Source organism: Salmo trutta, chromosome 12 (genome assembly GCF_901001165.1).
Source record: "Salmo trutta chromosome 12, fSalTru1.1, whole genome shotgun sequence".
Lineage (NCBI taxonomy): Eukaryota > Metazoa > Chordata > Actinopteri > Salmoniformes > Salmonidae > Salmo > Salmo trutta.
The window spans coordinates 62805986-62829512 of record NC_042968.1 but is presented as its reverse complement, the minus strand read 5'-3'; the positions used below and the strand labels follow the sequence as shown (position 1 = coordinate 62829512).

The following is a 23527-nucleotide window of genomic DNA, read 5'->3' as shown; positions in this document are numbered from 1 at the left end:
CTCTGTGTGTGTGTCTCTCTCTCTCGCTCTGTGTGTGTGTCTCGCTCTGTGTGTGTCTCGATCTCGCTCTGTGTGTGTGTGTCTCGCTCTGTGTGTGTGTGTGTGTGTCGCTCTGTGTGTCTCGCTCTCGCTCTGTGTGTGTGTCTCGCTCTCGCTCTGTGTGTGTGTGTGTGTCTCGCTCTGTGTGTGTGTGTCTCGCTCTGTGTGTGTGTGTCTCGCTCTGTGTGTGTGTCTCGCTCTCGCTCTGTGTGTGTGTCTCGCTCTGTGTGTGTGTGTCTCGCTCTGTGTGTGTGTGTGTGTCTCGCTCTCGCTCTGTGTGTGTGTGTCTCGCTCTCGCTCTGTGTGTGTCTCGCTCTCGCTCTGTGTGTGTCTCGCTCTCGCTCTGTGTGTGTGTCTCGCTCTCGCTCTGTGTGTGTGTCTCGCTCTCGCTCTGTGTGTGTGTGTGTGTCTCGCTCTGTGTGTGTGTGTGTGTCTCGCTCTCGCTCTGTGTGTGTGTGTCTCGCTCTGTGTGTGTGTGTGTGTGTCTCGCTCTGTGTGTGTGTGTGTGTCTCGATCTCGCTCTGTGTGTGTGTGTCTCGATCTCGCTCTGTGTGTGTGTGTCTCTCTCTCGCTCTGTGTGTGTCTCTCTCTCTCTCTCGCTCTGTGTGTGTGTGTCTCGCTCTCGCTCTGTGTGTGTGTGTCTCGCTCTCGCTCTGTGTGTGTGTGTCTCGCTCTGTGTGTGTGTCTCGCTCTGTGTGTGTCTCGCTCTCGCTCTGTGTGTGTGTCTCGCTCTCGCTCTGTGTGTGTGTGTGTGTGTCTCGCTCTCGCTCTGTGTGTGTGTGTGTGTGTGTCTCGCTCTGTGTGTGTGTGTGTGTCTCGATCTCGCTCTGTGTGTGTGTGTCTCGATCTCGCTCTGTGTGTGTCTCTCTCTCTCTCTCGCTCTGTGTGTCTCTCTCTCTCTCTCGCTCTGTGTGTGTGTGTCTCGATCTCGCTCTGTGTGTGTGTGTGTCTCGCTCTCGCTCTGTGTGTGTGTGTCTCGCTCTCGCTCTGTGTGTGTGTGTCTCGCTCTCGCTCTGTGTGTGTGTGTCTCGCTCTCGCTCTGTGTGTGTGTCTCGCTCTCGCTCTGTGTCTCGCTCTCGCTCTGTGTCTCGGTGTGTGTGTGTGTGTGTGTCTCTCGCTCTCGCTCTGTGTGTGTGTGTGTCTCTCTCTCGCTCTGTGTGTGTGTGTCTCTCGCTCTGTGTGTGTCTCTCGCTCTGTGTGTGTGTGTGTCTCTCTCTCGCTCTGTGTGTGTGTGTGTCTCTCTCTCGCTCTGTGTGTGTCTCTCTCTCTCGCTCTGTGTGTGTGTCTCTCTCTCTCGCTCTGTGTGTGTCTCTCTCTCTCGCTCTGTGTGTGTCTCTCTCTCTCGCTCTGTGTGTCTCTCTCTCTCTCGCTCTGTGTGTGTGTGTCTCTCTCTCTCGCTCTGTGTGTGTGTGTGTCTCTCTCGCTCTGTGTGTGTGTGTGTCTCTCTCTCTCGCTCTGTGTGTGTGTGTGTCTCTCTCTCTCGCTCTGTGTGTGTGTGTCTGTCTCTCTCTCGCTCTGTGTGTGTCTGTCTCTCTCTCTCGCTCTGTGTGTGTCTGTCTCTCGCTCTCGCTCTGTGTGTGTCTGTCTCTCGCTCTCGCTCTGTGTGTGTCTGTCTCTCGCTCTGTGTGTGTCTGTCTCTCGCTCTGTGTGTGTCTGTCTCTCGCTCTCGCGCTCTGTGTGTGTCTCTCTCTCGCTCTCGCGCTCTGTGTGTGTCTCTCTCTCGTTCTCGCGCTCTGTGTGTGTCTGTCTCTCTCTCTCTCGCGCTCTGTGTGTGTGTCTGTCTCTCTCTCTCTCTGTGTGTGTGTTTCTCTCTCTCTATCACTCTGTGTGTGTGTGTGTGTGTGTGTGTGTGTCTTTATCGCTCTGTGCCTAACTAACAGTTGAGTAGATCTATATTGTATGGTACTTGTGCTAAAATCAGTGTGTGTGTCTATGTAAAGATGAACATACAGAGTTACCATTTCACTTTAGGTAGTTCACTTTGCTCCTTTGTTAAGAACCCCAATGTATCTTCTTGTAGTTATCACAAAGGTAAATCAAGTCTTATCTGTAATGTAGGACTGCTTTAAGGTTTCTATACATGTAGATCTAGGACATGATTGTGTCTTGGCGTTACTATGCTTGTTATCCTGCATATTGACTTTTTGTAGCGATGGGGCCAGGTGTAAATTTAGCCCCAGGTTGTGAAGTGAGTTTCCCAGAAGCGGGAGGCCAAGGCTGGTAGGGCTTTGGCAGTAAAGGGGGACAGCAGTGTAGGATGTCGGTCTGGGTTGGAAGGTTACACTTCCAAGCCATGCAGAGGTGGCACTGGATGTCTAGCTCTCTATTTGGGGAAACGTTGGCGTTCCATTAGCTCAAAGTTCACTGCTTCTGAGAAAACCGCTCCTCTTTTTGGTCCGTGTGGCGCGTTCCACACAGTAATGGCTTCCAGATGACAGTTGTCTCTAGCCTACACGGGAGAGCGTGTTTGGTGGTTAAAGGTCTCTCTCCCTCTCTTCCAGTCGGTTCACACGCAACCGGACCGAGTTTTTCCACAGCGTCCGGTGTGAAACGAGGACATGGCAATAAATATGGCAGATAATTATTTAGCCTAGCAAGCAGCCTCCTGGGGGAGCGAACGTTTCCAGGCTAATGATCGGCGTGTATCCGTAGATGGCTATGCTAGATGCCCACTTTCATGCCCGTTTACAAAAAAGTTAAACAATTTCAGGGTAGAGAGAGGGGGGGGGAGAAATAAAATGTGAAAGGGTCTCCATTCATGGTTGTCTGCATTTGAAACTGCAGACTCAAAACTTCGAACAGTTGGCCCTTTCAGAAAAGTGCCCTTTTTTTTTAATAATAACCTTTTTTGCAAATCCAAATAGAATCTGTGCCAGCCCCCCGGAGCCTTTCATGTCCACCACACCTGAATGCTAAGATTTAATGAGAAGAAGGGAAAAAAAACCTGGCTAGACCTGGCTTGGCTCAGCCCTGGCTTTCCTCAGACCTGGCTTGCCTCATGCATATCACTGGGTGTTTGCTCGGGTCCAACCCAGCGTAACCTTAATGGTATCTACTGCTCAGCACCTCTCTAACCTGAATCGGTCGGTTGTGCACGGTTGCCTTTTGGTCTCTCCCCACCACTCCTTTGGTCTGGTGTCTTCTACAGCTTTTTGAAGTTGTGCTCCAGTCCCAAATCGCCCTTCCTGCCCGTTTGAAAGGCACAGCCGCTCTCTGCCCACCATGTGAACGCATGGCAAAGTGGGATTAATATATTAATAGCTTGCCTGAGGGCAAGGGGTGGGGATGGAGGCCATCTTGGTGGTGGGACTGAAGTGTGGAGGCCCAAAATGGACCCCTTTGTGTCTTGTTAGAGGGTGGGATAAAGAGATTGACTCTTGCATATAACCAACAAGGGCTCAGTTAAACAAGGGTTGGGCGAATTAAAAACAAATAAAAAATAAATGTACTGAATTTCATTTCACTTCCTGATACGTTTTAAATGAAATTGACCAACTCATACCCTCCCAGTCCGTCTTTCTCTTAGCCTTCGCCATTTTGTTACCTATTGAATCCTGAAGATGACCTTTTTAAGTGAAAATGACAAACTAAAATACTGAACCACTATTCCTCTTCTTCTTCTCTTGTCTTCTTCTCTTGTCTTCTTCTCTTGTCTTCCAGGCTCAGCCCTACTGGACCTGACGGAGCAGTTTTCCCTCCCAGAGACGGCTCCCCCCATGCTGGCCAGGCTGCTGGAGGCCATTGAGAAGAAAGGTGAGCTGAGCTGGCCAGTACACACCAGACTAGAAGATTCACTGCTCGTTTATCAACAACATGATTTCAATTCGTTGGGGCGGCAGGTAGCCTAGTGGTTAGAGCGTTGGACTAGTAACCGATAGGTTGCTAGATCGAATCCCAGAGCTGACAAGGTAAAAATCTGTCTTTCTGCCCCTGAACAAGGCCCACTGTTCCTAGGCCGTCATTGTAAATAAGAATTTGTTCTTTACTGACGTGCTTAATTAAATTAAGGTTAAATAAAACATTAAAAAAGGTGTGTGTGTGTGTGTGTGTGTATATATATATATATATATATATATCTCCTTTAATGTGTTTTTCTACTTAAATCTGAATAGTTTTCATAGTGATTTTTATGGACTTTCTAGGAATCAAAGTAATTGCATTTTAGCTCGTGGCTTATCATGTGCTCCTTGATTTGGTGTAGGTCTGGACAATCCAACTCTGTACAGAACCTTCACAGCCGGTGGTGGACAAGATGTCAGACAGTGCTTTGACACTGGTGAGCGGAATTCATGTTGTTCACTTATTTCCACCCAAATTCAATGTCTCTTTTTATATAAAAAAAAGTGTTATATATATATTTATTTATTTTAAAAAAGCAGTTAGACCTTGAGCAAATGTGTGTGTTGTGGTGTTCAGATCCTCCCTCAGCAGACCTGGACCAGATGGACCTGCAGATGTTGTGTGACGGTCTGAGTCGGTACCTGCAGGACCTTCCCCAGCCTGTCATCCTACCAGCCATTTACACTCAGCTGGTCCACACCGCCCAAGGTACACACACACACACACACACACACTGTAAACACTGCCATTCACTCTCGTCAGAATACACCACATGATTACAACCATTATTCTACAGCGCCCACTGTTTCCATGCTGTTTTACTCGATAATGTGTCGAGTCAAAATCAGCCTGTTGATTAGAGGTTGAAATTTGTTTAGCTCTCAGCGATCATGCCGAATATTTGAATATAGGCTTTCAGTGGGCCGTGCCCCAACCCAAAGGTACACAGCAGCCCTAACCTAATCTTCCATTGGCCGGACGATGGAACACTTTGTACTTTGAGATTGGAGAGGGAACCCAGAGGACCTAGAGCTAGTGTCAATATCCACCCGTTGGCCCTTACACACACACACACAGAGAGAGAGAGACACTATCTCTTTCTCTATCGCTCTCTTTCTCCCTTTCCCCATTTCTTAGGTTCACTCTCTCTGTCTTGGGTTGTCTGTCTGTTTCTCTCTCTCTCGCCTTCTGTCTCTCCACTTCTGAACCGCTGTCCCTCCCTTCTCTGTATCTCTACATCTGTCGTGGGCTCCCTCCCTCCCTTTGTTCTGTTCTTCAGTGCTCGCTGGATTATCGTTCTGTCACATGGCCAAAAACAGGATATCTGTGGTTAATAGCAACTAAAATAAGCCTGAGGGTTTATCTCCCACATCTCAGTGCTAGCCAATCATCTGCAAGTGTACCTTGCACTCCTCACTCATTGTCGAGCACACACAATCTCAATGTGGTTTTCTAACCCGACTTCTGCACACAGGGCTCTTTTTTCCCCCCCGCCACCCCATCGGTCGAAGGGAAGCCTGCTCGCCTCACAACTCTGTAGCTTCAACTGAGGGAGCTTTTGGAAGGGTTTTGTCAGTGTGACATTCCTTCTTCTCTGACGTGTGTGTGTGTGTTCCACAGAGGTGCAGAGCCCTGAAGAGTGTGCCCAGCAGCTGCGCCACATCGCCAGCGCACCCAGCCTTCCGGCCCAGTACTGGCTCACCTTCCACTGCCTGCTGCGCCACTGGTCCCGGGTGTGTCACAATGCACCCAAGAACCTGCTCAGCTCCCGTCTGCTGGGAGAGATCTTCAGCCCCCTGCTCTTCAGACAGCAGGCTGCCAGGTGGGTGGAGGAGACAGACAGACGCACACACTGACTGACGCACGCACACACTGACTGACGCACGCACGCTCACACTGACTGACGCACGCACGCACGCACACACTGACTGACGCACGCACGCACGCACACACTGACTGACGCACGCACGCACACACTGACTGACGCACGCACGCACGCACACACTGACGCACGCACGCACACACTGACTGACTGACGCACGCACGCACGCACGCACTGACTGACGCACGCACGCACTGACTGACGCACGCACGCACTGACTGACGCACGCACGCACGCACACACTGACTGACTGACGCACGCACGCACGCACACACTGACTGACTGACTGACTGACGCACGCACGCACGCACGCACACACTGACTGACGCACGCACACACTGACTGACGCACGCACGCACACACTGACTGACTGACTGACGCACGCACGCACGCACACACTGACTGACGCACGCACGCACACACTAACTGACTGACGCACGCACGCACGCACACACACACTGACTGACGCACGCACGCACGCACACACACACTGACTGACTGACGCACGCACGCACACACTGACTGACTGACGCACGCACGCACGCACGCACGCACGCACGCACGCACGCACGCACGCACACTGACTGACTGACGCACGCACGCGCGCACGCACTGACTGACGCACGCACGCACGCACGCACGCACTGACTGACTGACGCACGCACGCACGCACGCACGCACACTGACTGACTGACGCACGCACTGACTGACGCGCGCACGCGCGCACGCACTGACTGACGCGCGCGCGCTGACTGACTGACTGACTGACTGACTGACGCGCGCGCGCACTGACTGACTGACTGACTGACTGACTGACTGACTGACTGACTGACTGACTGACTGACTGACTGACTGACTGACTGACTGACTGACTGACTGACTGACTGACTGACGCACGCACGCACGCACGCACGGACTGGCGCACGCACGGACTGACGCGCGCACGCACGCACGCACGGACTGACGCACGCACGGACTGACGCACGCACGGACTGACGCGCGCACACGCACGGACTGACGCGCGCTGACTGACTGACGCGCACTGACTGACTGACTGACTGACTGACTGACTGACTGACTGACTGACTGACTGACTGACTGACTGACTGACTGACTGACTGACTGACTGACTGACTGACTGACTGACTGACTGACTGACTGACGCACGCACGCACGCGCGCACTGACTGACGCACGCACGCACGCACGCACGCACGCACGCACGCACTGACGGACGCGCGCGCTGACTGACTGACGCGCGCGCTGACTGACTGGCGCGCGCGCTGACTGACGCGCGCGCGCGCTGACTGACGCGCGCGCGCGCTGACTGACGCGCGCGCGCGCTGACTGACGCGCGCGCGCGCTGACTGACGCGCGCGCGCGCTGACTGACTGACGCGCGCGCGCGCTGACTGACTGACTGACGCGCGCGCGCTGACTGACTGACTGACGCGCGCGCGCGCGCTGACTGACTGACGCGCGCGCGCGCTGACTGACTGACGCGCGCGCGCTGACTGACTGACTGACTGACTGACGCGCGCGCGCGCTGACTGACTGACGCGCGCGCGCGCACTGACTGACTGACTGACTGACTGACTGACTGACTGACTGACTGACTGACGCACGCACGGACTGGCGCGCGCACGGACTGACGCGCGCACGGACTGACGCACGCACGGACTGACGCACGCACGGACTGACGCACGCACGGACTGACGCGCGCGCACGCACGCACGGACTGACGCACGCGCGGACTGACGCGCGCTGACTGACTGACTGACTGACTGACTGACGCGCGCACGCACTGACTGACGCACGCACGCACGCACTGACTGACGCGCGCACGCACGCACGCACTGACTGACTGACTGACTGACGCGCGCACGCACTGACTGACGCGCGCACGCACTGACTGACGCGCGCACGCACTGACTGACGCGCGCACGCACTGACTGACGCGCGCACGCACTGACTGACGCGCGCACGCACTGACTGACGCGCGCACGCACTGACTGACGCGCGCACGCACTGACTGACGCGCGCACGCACTGACTGACGCGCGCACGCACTGACTGACGCGCGCACGCACTGACTGACGCGCGCACGCACTGACTGACGCGCGCACGCACTGACTGACGCGCGCACGCACTGACTGACTGACTGACTGACGCGCGCACGCACTGACTGACTGACGCGCGCACGCACTGACTGACTGACGCGCGCACGCACTGACTGACTGACGCGCGCACGCACTGACTGACTGACGCGCGCACGCACTGACTGACGCGCGCACGCACTGACTGACTGACGCGCGCACGCACTGACTGACGCGCGCACGCACTGACTGACGCGCGCACGCACTGACCTGACGCGCGCACGCACTGACTGACGCGCGCACGCACTGACTGACGCGCGCACGCACTGACTGACGCGCGCACGCACTGACTGACGCGCGCACGCCATGACTGACTGCGCGCACGCACTGACTGACTGACGCGCGCACGCACTGACTGACTGACGCGCGCACGCACTGACTGACTGACGCGCGCACGCACTGACTGACTGACGCGCGCACGCACTGACTGACTGACGCGCGCACGCACTGACTGACTGACGCGCCGCACGCACTGACTGACTGACGCGCGCACGCACTGACTGACTGAACGCGCGCACGCACTGACTGACTGACGCGCGCACGCACTGACTGACTGACGCGCGCACGCACTGACTGACTGACGCGCGCACGCACTCACTGACTGACGCGCGCACGCACTGACTGACTGACGCGCGCACGCACTGACTGACTGACGCGCGCACGCACTGACTGACTGACGCGCGCACGCACTGACTGACTGACGCGCGCACGCACTGACTGACTGACGCGCGCACGCACTGACTGACTGACGCGCGCACGCACTGACTGACTGACGCGCGCACGCACTGACTGACTGACTGCGCGCACGCACTGACTGACTGACGCGCGCACGCACTGACTGACTGACGCGCGCACGCACTGACTGACTGACGCGCGCACGCACTGACTGACGCGCGCACGCACTGGACTGACTGACGCGCGCACGCACTGACTGACTGACGCGCGCACGCACTGACTGACGCGCGCACGCACTGACTGACGCGCGCACGCACTGACTGACTGACGCGCGCACGCACTGACTGACTGACTGACTGACTGACTGACTGACTGACTGACTGCGCGCACGCACTGACTGACTGACTGACGCGCGCACGCACTGACTGACTGACTGACGCGCGCACGCACTGACTGACTGACTGACGCGCGCACGCACTGACTGACTGACTGACTGACGCGCGCACGCACTGACTGACTGACGCGCGCACGCACTGACTGACTGACGCGCGCACGCACTGACTGACTGACTGACTGACTGACGCGCGCACGCGCTGACTGACTGACTGACTGACGCGCGCGCGCTGACTGACTGACTGACTGACTGACGCGCGCGCGCGCGCTGACTGACTGACTGACGCACGGACTGACGCGCGCACGCACGCACGGACTGACGCACGCACGCACGGACTGACGCACGCGCGGACTGACGCGCGCGCGGACTGACGCGCGCGCGGACTGACGCACGCGCGGACTGACGCGCGCTGACTGACTGACTGACTGACTGACTGACTGACTGACTGACTGACTGACGCACGCACGCACGCACGGACTGACGCGCGCACGCACGCACGCACGCACTGACGCGCGCACGCACGCACTGACTGACGCGCGCGCGCACGCACTGACTGACTGACTGACGCGCGCACGCACTGACTGACTGACGCGCGCACGCACGCGCGGACTGACGCGCGCACGCACGCGCGGACTGACGCGCGCACGCACGCGCGCACGCACGCGCGGACTGACGCACGCGCGGACTGACGCGCGCGCTGACTGACGCGCGCGCGTCACTGACGCTGGAAAATCACCGACTCAATTTAACTTTTCATTTCGTCCTTTTTTTTCTTCTTTTTCTACTTGTTCACATCATCAGCTGTGAGCCCAGCCCAGATGCTCACATCAAGATCATCGAGACCCTTGTGACCAGCGAATGGACAGAAGCCCAGGCTGCTCCAGGTAAGAAAACACACATTCCTCTCTTCTATTATTCAGCATGTAGTGTGCTCTTCTGGTTGGGGGTGTATGCAGAGCTATAGAGTGACTGTCTCTGTATCTCAGTTCTATATTTAAAGTGAAACTAATGCCTAGAAAGTTAAGACTGCATAATCACACTGTACACAAACAGGTCGCTATTGTGGGATAAAAAAAACGCTACTTCAATTTTTATACAAAATGTATATTTTAAATATCACTACGCTGTTTTTGATATACCACGGCAAATGACTACAAAGCAATATTAAAATATTAATATTAAAAGCTTTTATTAAACATTATTTTCCATTGGTTCTAGCCTAGCGTTTGGTTTGCTTCGTGTATACTTAGCGTTGGAACCTGCAAAGCATTCTCCTGAGATTTTGGTCATCTTTATCTACTTCCCCCGGAGTCAGATGAGCTTGTGGATACTGTCTCTGTCCAGTATGTTAGAGGCAGTTTCGTGAGCCAATGCTAACTACCATTAGCTCAATGACTGGGAGTTTATGGTATCTAACTAACTGTTATGCAAATTGCTAAATATACAGTGTATTCCGAAAGTATGCAGACCCCTATGCAGACCCCCACATTTTGTTACTTTACAGCCTTGTTCTAAAATTGATTAAATAATTTGAAATCCTTATCAATACCCCATAATGACAAAGCAAAAAGTAGTTTTTTGAAATTTTTGCACATATATAAAAACAGATACCTTATGTAAATAAGTATTCATACCCTTTGGTGCATTCTGTTTCCATTGATCATACTTGATGTTTCAACAACTTGATTGGAGTCCACCTGTGGTAAATTCATTTAATTGGACATGATTTGGAAAGGCACACACCTGTCTCTCTATATAAGGTCCCAATGTTGACAGTGCATGTCGGAGAAAAAGCCAAACCATGAGGTCGAATGAATTGTCTGTAGAGCTCCGAGACAGGATTGTGTCGATGCAAAGATCTGGGGAAGGATACCAAAACAGCATTGAAGCACCTGCAGCATTGAAGATCCCTGAGAACACAGTGGCCTCCTCCATTCTTAAATGGAAGAAGTTAAGAACCACCAAGACTCTTCCTAGAGCTGGCCGCCCGGCCAAACTGAGTAATCGGGGGAGAAGGGCCTTGGTCAGGGAGGTGACCAAGAACCCAATAGTCACTCAGACAGAGCTTTAGAGTTCCTCTTTGGGGATGGGAGAACCTTCCAGAAGGACAACCATCTCTGCAGCACTCCACTAATCAGGCCTTTATGGTAGAGTGGCCAGACGGAAGCCACTCCTCGTAAAAGGCACATGACAGCCTGCTTGGAGTTTGCCAAAAGGAACCCTCAGACAATGAGAAACAAGGTTCTCTGATGAAACTAAGATTGGCATTCAGGCCAAAATAGTTCAATCGTCACTTCTGGAGGAAACCTGGAACCATCCCTAAGGTGTAGCATGGTGGTGGCTAGTTAGGATCAAGGGGACGATGAACGGAGTAAAGTACAGAGATCCTTGATGACAAACTGCTCCAGATGGCTCAGGACCTCCGACTCAGGCGGAGGTTCACCTTCCAACAGGACTACGACCCTAATCACACAGCCAAGACAACGCAGGTCTCTGAATGTCCTTGAGTGGCCCAGCCAGAGCCCGGACTTGAACCTGATTGAACATCTCTGGAGAGACCTGAAAATAGCTGTGCAGCAACGCTCCCCATCCAACTTGACAGAGCTTGAAAGGATCTGCAGAGCAGAATGGGAGAAACTCCCCAAATACAGGTGTGCCAAGCTTGTAGCGTCATACCCAAGAAGACTTGAGGCTGTAATCACTGCCAAAGGTGCTTCAACAAAGTACTGAGTAAAGGGTCTGAATACTTATGTAAATGTAATATTTCATTTTTTTTTTAAATTTTTAAAATGTGTATAAACCTGTTTTGGCTTTGTCATTATAGGATATTGTGTGTAGATTGATGAGGGGGGGAACAATTGAATCAATTTTAGGATAACATTTTATTTTTGAATAAAATGTGAAACAAGTCAAGGGGTCTGAATACTTTCCGAAAGCACTGTATCTTAGACTAAGGCTGCAGGGATAAAGGGATTGGGAAGCCCTTTATCTACTTCTCAGTCAGTTGAACTCGTGGATACCACTTTAAAGTTTCTTCAATTTGCTAACTGTTAGTTAGATACCCATAGACTTCCAGTCGTTGCGCTAACGCTAGTTAGCATTGGCTCGCAAAGCTACTTCTAACATCCTTCATACTGGATGTAGAGACACAAAAATGGTATCCACAAGTTTGTGACTCTGGGGAACCAGATAACATGCTTAATTACCAACATCCTAAAGTGTCCCTTTAACCCATAGTCGAGTCTCAATAATGGGATCTTAAACTGTGTTGTGTAAGAAGGGGGTGTGTTCATTTTTGGTTTGGTGTTGAGGATAGAGCCACCTTCCCCTTTTGAACAGGAAATCAGTGGCTTTTTGAGATCAGAGTGAATAGTTGATGTAGCAGGTTTTTAGGTGGATTCCGTCAAACGTGCTGTGCACAGAAGAACCCTCGATTAATTATGTAAGACTTTGTACCGTGGCCAGAAATGCACTGAACTAAAGTTAACATTTCATAAATTCAGGTTGTGACGGAAGAAAACCATATGTTGTGGGAAAAGCTATTATATTTATTTATTTATTTGACAATCGGTGGTGTGTGGACTAAGCTAGTGTTCTCTAGAAACTAGCAGTCTGGTGTGGGAGTACACAGCGTTGCGTGGCACGGTTGTGTTCTTACAGATGCTTGTTGAAACAGCCTTTGGGCAGCCCGGGGGGCCCATTGCCTGGCTGTCACTGTTTTAAAAAGTGTTATTATCTGTCAGGGGCCTATTTTATAACATCCATCTCGCATGGGCTGCTGTCTGTAGTTCACACCTGCAGGAGCAATGGGCCGACGGGGGGGTGTGCGGGCTGGTGGGCAAGGATGAGCACGAACACTCCACTGCACGCTTTGACTTCTCTTTCTGCTGAACCAGCCAGGTCCCTTCCTGTGTCGAACACACACACACACACAATGTGCCATGCACCGACACTCGTAAAACACACATACACGCCAGGTAGTTGGACTCGGAGGGGAGCAGTTTTGCATTCAGTTGTGTTTAACACCACACGTGGGCACGTGTGAGACTTTCTACGAAAGTGTGGGTATGTATACTGTCTGCAAATGCGTGTTTCTCTGAATGATAGCCTGTCTGTGTGCCTCCTCCCAGTTACTGGGAGCCTATTTTTAAGTAAGCAGCCAAGGCCACTTAGATTTGGTTGGCTGGAAACTCGGTCCGTTCCACAGAGCACCTCTTGTTACACCACGATCAGACTGACAGCGTCATTGTGTTTTGGTACACTAGAAGTACATTCATTTCCAATGGAACGCTGCGTTTGCCTTGCAGTTTCAGTGCATTCTGTGTAGCGCGTGCGTTGGATTTATCCAACACGTATGAAATTGTATGCGTCGACTTGACAGAAATAGTAGGATAAAGGCGAAATGTTGAACTTTTGTTGCACGCACATCCACAAATGTTTGGATTACATATTGAAAAATGTTTGACTGCCGAATTTCTTTACGCATCATTGATGCAATGACACTGTCGGTGAGATTGAGAGGTTAGCCCGGCGGCTGCTCCTACTTCCTAGTCCCACACTGCTCTCCCCTCTGCCTCACCCTTCTAACCCCTCCCTCCCCGCTGGCTCCTTCCACACGCCCCTCCCAGCCCCAAAGTGCCCAGCTCAGCAAATATTTGAACCTGTGCGAGTTAATCATAAGACTGAACCCCCCCCCCCCCTTCGGTCGGCACAAGGGCCAGGTTACAGAGTGGGCAGACAGGGTCAACGGCAAGGCAGCAGCTCAGCTAATCATTAGAGCCACTGAACATGCCGATTGGCACGTGTGCTTTTCTGTTGCTCATTAGAATAAGGATTTTTCATTCTTGGAAGTAGCCTATTTCCTATTCCTCAAAATCCCCTGAATGAATCTATTGTAACTCAAGAAATCTGTAATTAATTTAGACTATTTTACGGAGGATGTTTTAGGTGAGCTATTTTACATCTATCTAAGGTGTTTTGGTGGGTGCAGTATTTCTCATGTTGAAAGATGCGCGATGTGTTGTCTTATGTAAACAAAGTCTGGCTACTGGGCGGGTCTGTCTCACTGTCTATGCTATTGGATAGAGAGCAGTCACCGCAGCTGTTCACCCCATGTTAGTGGGCAAATGTAAATCGTCAAATCACAACCCAACCTTCATATACCTGTTGTGACCAAAATTATCCTATTTACACCTTGAAGTCAATTCTGGCACTAGAATAACGGTTTCTGACTCATATCGATGCCACATAGGTCGTTTTTCAAAGGGTTTCGTTGCTTTTTTCAAGGCAGTTGCTCATTAACCAACGGTCCTCACGCGCACAGCCCTCCTCAGCCTGGCATAACATTTAGAGAGGGAAGGAGGGAGAGGGGAGGGGGAGCCCTCCCTCACTGTTACACCACCCGTGTCAGATCAAGGAGCAAGCCAGGCAGTCAGGCAAGCACCTGCCTCCAAGCCAGACCAGAGTTACCGGATTACCTGGATTTCATTAAGTACCGCTGAACGGACCGTCACCTCTCTAAGAACTAAAGTAAAATAATCTTGTTTAAGCCACGGAATGGAAATTTTCAGAAGGACTTGAGAGTTTTCTATCTAGAGCTCTGTCTGTTTGGATTTTACACACCGTTATTGGGAGAATAAACAAAGACACACCACTGGTGCCTTATACCAGAAAATGCACAACTTGCAACGTAAGTTTAAGATCTTGAATCATTGTAAATCTGACACACTGGATAAGTTTAAAGGGTTTATTGCTAATGCAAGGGATTCAGCAAAACCTTGAGAATTTGCTAGATAGATGAATAGGCCAGATAGAAAATGGGAAATAAATGTACTGGGTAACAGTGGAGCAGATTATGGGACAGAAACGAGACTGACAGGTTTTTTTTAGTTTTTTTTTTATGGCCAGTCTCCTGGAGCTGTCAAGAGAACAGGTTTTCCTCAAGCCATTGCTCGCTCGCTCTCCGCTGCTGTACTTTTAGACGCTGTTGGTTCATACAGGCCCCATATATCACCCTGCTGTCTTTCTGTGTGGTCAGGACGGCACGCTGATTTATCTAGGGACAACAGTGCAGAATTTTCCATTTAGACTGTAACGTTTCAGAGGCAATTTTCGAGGCCTCAATCGGAATATGATTTACTACCGAGCGAAAATATATAAATAAGCCCATGAATATGAAGCACAAGTTGAATAATGTAGGATTTTCTTTACTTGAATTTAGTGCGTACATGTAGCTAGCTACTCTTTAAATGAGATCACATGCCCTTAAAAAGGTAATACCAAGCTGAACTGTCCTCCTTATCACTCCGATAAGCTTTTATCTGGTATACTTTCAGTCAATGTGGCCTATTTCATCATTCCCAAGCTGCCTTTGGAAAGACTCCATTCCCCCCTCCTCTTCCTCCCAATAATCCCCCCCCCCCCCCCCCGGAGAATTACTGGTGTATTTTGGAGCCTCCGGGTGACTGGTGGTGGTAAGTGGGTGGCTGTGACCGGGGCAAAGGCTTTAGGACGTGTAGTGGAGCTGCTCTGCCTGGCCTGCCTACGTGCCGCAGCAGCAGAGCTGGTTTTGTCTCTGTGCCAAGTGGGCTGGACTAAACCGGTACACGACATGCGCGGAGAGGAGGGATTGAGCAACCTGCAGGAGGGAGGGCTGAGAGCTACAGAGCAGGAGAGAAAGAGAGAAGGCTGCAGATTCGTTTCACTCCAACTGCGTTAGAGCTAAGAAGATGTTTGCAGCAGCTATAGTCGGATCTATCTCTGGAAAGGATGTTGTGTACTAAACAGATTATTATAGGGCTATTTTAGCCTGTGTGTGTTCTAGACTATATAAACACTGATCTGCACTACATGGACTGTGCACATTGAGGGATAGCAGCATCAACTTAAAATGGGAAAAGGCCAGTGAGCTTTCAAAATGACATCATCGCTTTCAGGAAATGAAAGATGCAGGAGTTGTTGTTGATAGTCCCCCCCGCGCTATTGGCTGTGGTAAGTGATGTAACACATTACTGAGCAAGGAAGCAGGCAAGCTGCCTTTAAAAACGGCTTTTTAAAATAGTTTTTTGAGGGGGTCATACGAAGAGAGCAGGGCTCCATTCAGAACGGATTACGATTGTATCATTCAAATGTGCAACAAGGCTGTCTCTGAAACATGGGAGGATTTGGAGGACTCTGGTCTGAGACCCAAGTTTGACGTCGATTCTGAACCTTTATTTTACCTAGAGATGGACGCTCCAGGTAGGCAAACTGACTAGCTCATTAACGCTGGGTGTTGCATGACAAGTCTGTCTCAATGCGCGCTGAGACATTGTATGGCAGGGGTACGATGGTCTAAGGCTAGCAGCAGCGCAGGAAGTTCCCAAGGCAAATGTGAGTTCTGGTGGCGGTGAAATGTCACCTTGGCTGTCAGCCCAAAACGGCTGCTTGCATTGCCATACCCTCTCGCCATCTCTGATCACCTTTTCTGGATCCATGGATTTAGGCACTGCTGCAACCCGTAGGCTGTTGGAAAGATCCAGCTGTGGAGAAATCCAGCTAAAGGGAGCAGTGCATTTGCCTACATTATTCCATCGCCATGGATATGGCTCATGTTATAAATATGTATATTATACCCATGGCTCGGTGTCTCCTGCTACGTTGAAGTCTGAGGTACACTGCAGCAGGACAGGAGGCAGATAGGGAACAAAGAGAGTGAAGCAGCTCTAGTGGTTTAAAAATAGCCTTCTGCCATTTCAGCTCAGCTCCCTCCTGCCTGCTCCTCTGAAAGAGTGGCAGCTATATCGAGTGAGCCTGAGTCACTCGTGTGATTAACCATTCCAATGCAGCGATTAGGGCTTATTGATTCTGAGTGCTAGCAGCATGAAATAGGAGTGGGGGATCTGCATTAGGGAGACTGCTGTTGCTAAGAAGAAACCATTTGGAAGAGAAGGGACTGGATGTGTCCAACGCAACGTGGTGATGTCTAAGGTTTTTTCATCAACGGAGCTCGGTGGGTTCATTGGTTTCTCTACAGGCAGTTACATTGGTGGATATGTGGCTGAGTTATAGGATTTACAGGATGATTCTGCAATGGTTTACAGCATTTTGCATTTGAGCTGCAGGCTCAAAGCTGCACTCCATTTAGGTCTGAAATTATGCAGTGTCATTTTTTTTCCCTTTTTTGTGGCCGTTTTGCAGCAAGGCAGAAGATTATCTGTGTGCGACGTAATTGGGGCAACAGATGGGGTTGATTTCTCGTTTATGGTTGGGTCCCAACACGGGGGAGTGAAGGGGCTCTTTTTCTTGAATGTAATCCATTCTCCCTTACTCGCTCTTCTCTCTCACTTGAGCTTTCTCTCTTGCTCTCGCTCTTGCTCTCTCTCTCTCTCTCAATGTTGGAGAGCAGTGGTATTCTTTCAGTCCAATGTAATCAAGTGGAAAGGATTGGAGGGAGAAAGCAGTATCCTGCCCACTGCTCTAACTGGCGTAGACCTTTTGATCTCTTAATCGTCCACTAAGCAAATGGAATAATATTTGCCACTCGCAGCTATAGAGTAATATATGTTTCTACAACCCCTTTCAGCTCCCCCCCGCATCCTGGCTTAGCATTACATTATATAGACTATGCCAGGAGTGACATCACTCCTGGTAACGGCATGCTCCTGTATAATGCACTAGGCAATTGACTGTATCATCATCACATGAACTAAGCAGCCATCTCTCTCCCCTCTCGAACAATACAGCCCTACCTCCCAAGCCGCCCAAACCCACGGCCCCTGCTGTCACTAACAACGGTATGAACAACAACATGGCGCTGCAGGACGGCGAATGGTACTGGGGAGACATCTCCCGCGAGGAGGTCAACGAGAAGCTGAGGGACACGGCCGACGGTACGTTCTTGGTCCGTGATGCCTCCACCAAGATGCACGGCGACTACACGCTCACGTTGAGGTAAGTCTTTTTTCCTTCCCTCAAAAAAGACTCATTTCGCACATCCTCTATAACTAGTGTTTGTTGAATATTTCATTTTTATTTGGTCCCCCCTCCCTATTGGTCTCCACTTACAGAAAAGGGGGTAACAATAAGCTGATCAAGATATTCCACCGGGATGGGAAGTACGGCTTTTCGGACCCCTTGACCTTCAACTCAGTGGTGGAGCTCATCAACCACTACCGCAATGAGTCGCTGGCCCAATACAACCCCAAGCTAGACGTCAAGCTGCAGTTCCCCGTCTCCAAACACCAGCAGGTAACCGTCAGCATGATCATAAACTTTATTTGTTTAGGACTTTTCACACAATGCGTCATAGCTCAAAAGCCTTGGCAAATGAGTCAATGTCGATCTACAGCTCTACTCCATTTCTTCGCCTCCCCTCCTCAGGATCAGGTGGTGAAGGAGGACAACATCGAGGCTGTGGGGAAGAAGCTCCACGAGTACCACCAGCAGTACCAGGAGAAAAACCGAGAGTACGACCGCCTCTACGAGGAGTACACCAGGACGTCCCAGGAAATCCAAATGAAGAGGACAGCGATCGAAGCCTTCAACGAAACCATCAAGATCTTCGAGGAGCAGTGCCAAACGCAAGAACGGTACAGCAAAGAGTACATTGAGAAGTTCAGGAGGGAAGGCAATGACAAGGAGATCCAGAGGTAAGGACTTGATCTAGACCCTCCGAAAAACTGCCAAAAAAATACAATTTGGACATTTTGTTTTCTTATCTGATCAATTTCTTAATGCTTCATAACTGAGTTATTGTTTTCCTCAGGATCATGGGCAACTATGAGAAACTGAAGTCTCGTATCAGTGAGATCGTGGACAGCAAGCGGCGTCTGGAGGAGGATCTGAAGAAGCAGGCTGCTGACTACCGAGAGATCGACAAACGGATGAACAGCATCAAGCCCGACCTCATCCAGCTCCGCAAGACCAGGGATCAGTACCTCATGTAAGTATCACCTCCTAGTTTCTAATCAATTCAAATAAATGTATTTTTCTGGTGATGGGAACGTCTTGTAAAGGTCTCAATACTTTGTCTCTAATCGGTCTTGTCATGGTTCTTGTGTTCCAGGTGGTTGACCCAGAAGGGTGTCAGGCAGAAGAAGCTCAACGAGTGGCTGGAAATCAAGAACGAGAACACGGAAGAGTGAGTATTATAGACTGACCTTCCATACATTTTATGTTCCTGGTATCTAACGTTGACAAAGTTATGGGACAAGCAATGGGGAATCACATCGCACCATTGTTAAATAGTTTGCCATTCGATATCAAACTTTAAGTATTTAACTCCCTCCGTCCATCTATGTTCTCCAGTCAATACTCTATGGTGGATGACGATGAGGACCTCCCCCACCATGATGAGCGCTCCTGGAAGCTGGGAAACATCAACCGGCTGCAGGCTGAGGCCCTCCTCCGGGGGAAGAGAGACGGAACATTCCTGGTCCGAGACAGCAGCAAGGCAGGATGCTACGCCTGCAGTGTTGTGTACGTATAAAGACCTTGTACTCATTCTACTTTTGTACTTTAGTGTAGTCATGTAAGCATCTACCTGATCCTGAACTGACCCTACCAGCATTTGGTTACTGATGCAACATAATTTACCTCGGCGTTTGTACGGCTGTAGCTTGACAGTGTTCCCTTGAAGGATCAGTCTGTGCTGCACTACACCCTTTCTGTTTACCTCAACCTGAAGTCAAGCTGTTTGCTTCTACACTGTTCAGCACATTGACACTGCAAACACAAATTCTGAGACTTTAGACTTTACAGGAACAGGTGTAGCCTTCAGTGTAGACACTGCAGCTCAACCATGTCTAGAGTGAACCTCGTGTAACCAAGGGCTTGATGATTAGTCAAGTCGTAGAGTCAGGTGTGCCCTAGTGCTGGGAACAAAAAAGTACAACCTGGCCTAATAGAATAGGACTTGACGTTTCTCTCCTTCTCTGTCTCTCCTCTCCAGTGTGGAAGGTGAGGTGAAGCACTGTGTCATCAACAAGACGCCCTCAGGGTTTGGCTTTGCCGAACCTTACAACCTGTACAACTCGCTCAAAGAACTGGTCCTCCACTATCAGCACACGTCACTGGTCCAGCACAATGACTCTCTGAATGTTACGCTAGCGCATCCCGTCTACGCACAGCAGAAGCGGTGAGGACCCTCCTGGCCATTCAGTTGGGCAAAAACATGAAAGAGACTTGTTTTCCTAAAAATGTATATTTATATATCGTGCTCGGACTTTGGACTCAAAGATTTAAAAAATAAAATAAAAAACTAGGCCCGTGTCATGCCTACTAACAGACTTTTGACCCACGAGAGAGGAAAGGACTAAAGAGACTAACGCAAAACGAAGCCTGAAAACATTTCAGTGACTGTGAACTGACTGTGAGCAGTGGCGAGAGCCTGAATGTAGTTTTGTCTCTCGTGCGTATTGTGGGAGCACAGAGTCGAGGTGAAACTATTGAACTCTCTCCCCAGCGGAGGACATTGGAGGCCTTTTCCTAATGGTGCTTGTTCTTTTCAAAGCTTTACCAGCTGGAATGTCAAAACGCAGATAAAACTTGAGTGCATCATTTTTCTTTTTCTTTTCCCTTCTTGCGTTTTTACTTTCAAGTCTATCTCCCTGCGGGTGTCTGTGTGTGAGTGTGTGTCCATGTGACCAAAACTCACAGTATCTGAAAGCTGTTGGGGGTGTCTAACACGTGTAAGTGTTCAGTGACAGACCATGGATCAGCTGATAAATGTAGCAAAATGGCACTTTTGACAAAGTATAATCGTTTTCTTGAAAAGACTCCTATGGACTTACAGTGCAGAGACTCTAAACTGTTCTCTACTGTGGATGAGTGAAAATATGAACAGACTTGAAATGGAAATACTTCATTATGTATATATACAGAGGGGAACGTCAGTACACAGCAAACCTACCGCACCATACCAAAAAAAAAGCTCAGTTACTGTTCAGTTATGTCCTAATCTGCTATGCAATTATGTATCTCCCTTATTTCTACAAAGTTGTTTTTATGCTGTTGCAAACCCATAATATAAGCTTGTTTTTAAATGCTTGAGAAAGTTTATTTCCCCATGTAAATATCCAGGAGGATATTTTGTGTCAAAATGCCATGATAAAAACTGCTTCAGATTTTTAAGAAAGTAAATAATAGTAACATATACTTTATTACAAATGACTTTATCAGCAACGGATATAAAGATGGAAAAGATGAGTATTTTATTAGTACTTTTTTTTTTGCTTCAAACTGATGTTCTCAGGCAGAGCCTTTTGAGTATTTGACAGTTGCTTCAGTCACAAGAAATATTTCTAACATAGCCATGTGTTTTTAGGTCTTTGTCGAAACAACGGTAGCATCCCAAGTGGCACCCTATTCCTTATAGTATACAGGGAATAGGGTGCCATTTTAGAATGATGGGAATATTTGTTGATTACTGCAATCATAATGGTGCATGTTGTACTCACCTTTTCAACCATCTCCATGGAAACAACAGTATAGATTTATTTTGTTATATAACCTTTCCCCAAGGAAATCACAGCAAATCGGTGTCTTGAAATGATGGAAATTGTTATTAAAAAGATCAATTGGGAGACATTTTATCTTCCCCTATGCATTGTCCACATTGTATTTTTTCTGTATCAGAAAATCTTTTGAGTTGTTTACGTGGGTGGATCAACTCATTTCAAATAGTCCGTGATTGCTTATTCTCATACGACATTGTATACCAAGTGGTTCTGTTACTTGGAGAAAGTACCCAAATTTAGCTGCCAACCCACTAGTAAACATTGGTGTCACCGCTGCACATTTCCCAAAACTATTTTTCGACCCTGACTTTATTACATGATGTAAATGTCCATGAGTCTAAATTAGGGTGTTAATCTATACTACACCATCAGCATGTATGGATTTTTCATTATAAAATATTATGATTAGCTTTGAATTAGACTATCATCCAAGCCCAGGCAATTTAAAAATAAAATTAGTTTGGTGACATTTTCCTTCAAAAGTAGGTCTACTCGCCTTAAAATAATTTGTTTAAATCTACACTGGCAGGCATTGTTGGCAAATGTAACCCTCTACATCATCTATCCCTATTAGAAACATTAAATAAATGTGTAGTGTGAGGATTAACCTATTAAACTGTATTTTTAATTCCCCCTTCCCTTTGACATAAATGGCTAGTGAGACGTTTCAATCTGGCACCACTATTATACCTGTATATTTGCAGGGAATACATTTCCACAAATCTCATGGTATACTTCAAGGTTGAAGAGAAAGAGGCATTAGATATGTTTAATTCAGGGGAAAGAAGTGTTGCCAATGTTGGATAAACGTATTTTCTTCTCTCTGGGTGGAATAGTATGCATGTGTTAAACAGGGCAACGGGAGCGGTGCCTTTTGGTGTGGGTTCTGTTTACAACAATGCATTTTTTTTATTTTTTTTTTACATGTATGACCCCATTACCTTTTTTTGAGCCCCACTGGGAGTGGAATTTCGACAAAGCGTAAACAAACTTAACGCACAAAATAGTCAGTGCGATGTGTACGACATGTGTTCACACTGTAACAGTTTTGCGTCAGTGTATGACCAAAATGATCATCGTGTGGAGTTTATTTTTACACATGATGAATCGTTTTCTCGCACATTTGACGTTAACTGTTTCTCTTTTGCTTTGCTCGCATTGGTATGTATACTCAAGGCCAATAACTTCTGAACCAGCTTAAAACGAAGCAAGTTTGGATTCAAACTACTACTATGCCACCTCTGGGACAAATAACCATTGTACTACAGTATACCTTTATACCTTTTCAAGTTTGTTGTATAAATGTAGTTTGATCCCAGGCTGGTCTTGTTTGTTTTACATTTGTCCAAAGTGTCGTCTCGTTCTACACTCTGTTCTTTGGAAAAACCTGCACCATTTTGAGGGTTAGACTTTTATTTTCTCCCTCAGTTGACACACACCTGTGAGGTGATTGTTACAGAAACGTTGATTGCAATTTACCAATATTCCCCAGTTTTGCTTCAATCGTGTATTGGGCTTTGTTTAAAGAAAATAAAAATTTGTTTAAACATTTTTTGAAGAACTTTTCAGTGTTATTATTGAAGTAAATAGTGAATTTTTCCACATTGTGACATCCTTGTACCCATACCAGACAAAAAAGAAAGACTAAAGGCTCCTTTTCAGTTGCAGATCTGTGTACAGCTGGGTGTCTTGTTGAGGTTATGCAAATTGGTGTGGCATTATGGCACAGCATTGATGTCATCAGTGATAAGACAGAACACTTTGTTCCCTCAGAGAACATTCACACTGTAATTGAATTTATAGATGTATGTGGTTTTTGCTATTTTAACACATCACTTAATTCTAGAATGGACTTTTCAGTTCCTACTTTTAACCAATACATTTCAACTTGCAGAAATAGGATGTAAATTATAATTTAATTAAATTAAATATACATTGTCATTTAGCAGACGCTCTTATCCAGAGCGACTTACAGGAGCAGTTAGGGTTAAGTGCCTTGCTCAAGGGCACAGATATAATTTTCACTTTGTAGGCTCAGGGATTCGAA

At 48.9% G+C, this 23527-nt stretch overlaps 1 protein-coding gene across 4 annotated transcripts in view; it reads left to right on the top strand.

The window, feature by feature from the left end:
- The window catches only part of LOC115203963 (phosphatidylinositol 3-kinase regulatory subunit alpha), a 52439-nt gene extending 29404 nt beyond the window's left edge, over positions 1 to 23035 (top strand). The window contains exons 3-14 of one of the 4 annotated variants that reach the window (XM_029769087.1): positions 3700 to 3792; positions 4241 to 4315; positions 4456 to 4587; positions 5500 to 5701; positions 9785 to 9867; positions 17707 to 17914; positions 18031 to 18211; positions 18344 to 18612; positions 18729 to 18905; positions 19029 to 19103; positions 19271 to 19441; positions 19914 to 23035. In XM_029769087.1, the coding sequence (XP_029624947.1) occupies positions 3700 to 3792; positions 4241 to 4315; positions 4456 to 4587; positions 5500 to 5701; positions 9785 to 9867; positions 17707 to 17914; positions 18031 to 18211; positions 18344 to 18612; positions 18729 to 18905; positions 19029 to 19103; positions 19271 to 19441; positions 19914 to 20103 (1856 nt within the window). In that variant the 3' untranslated portion in view covers positions 20104 to 23035. Of the gene's footprint in view, positions 1 to 3699; positions 3793 to 4240; positions 4316 to 4455; positions 4588 to 5499; positions 5702 to 9784; positions 9868 to 14115; positions 14673 to 15494; positions 15974 to 16034; positions 16223 to 17706; positions 17915 to 18030; positions 18212 to 18343; positions 18613 to 18728; positions 18906 to 19028; positions 19104 to 19270; positions 19442 to 19913 lie in introns of those variants that run through there. The other 3 variants (XM_029769090.1, XM_029769089.1, XM_029769088.1) reach the window with 3 other exon arrangements.
- Positions 23036 to 23527: the final 492 nt, after the last annotated feature.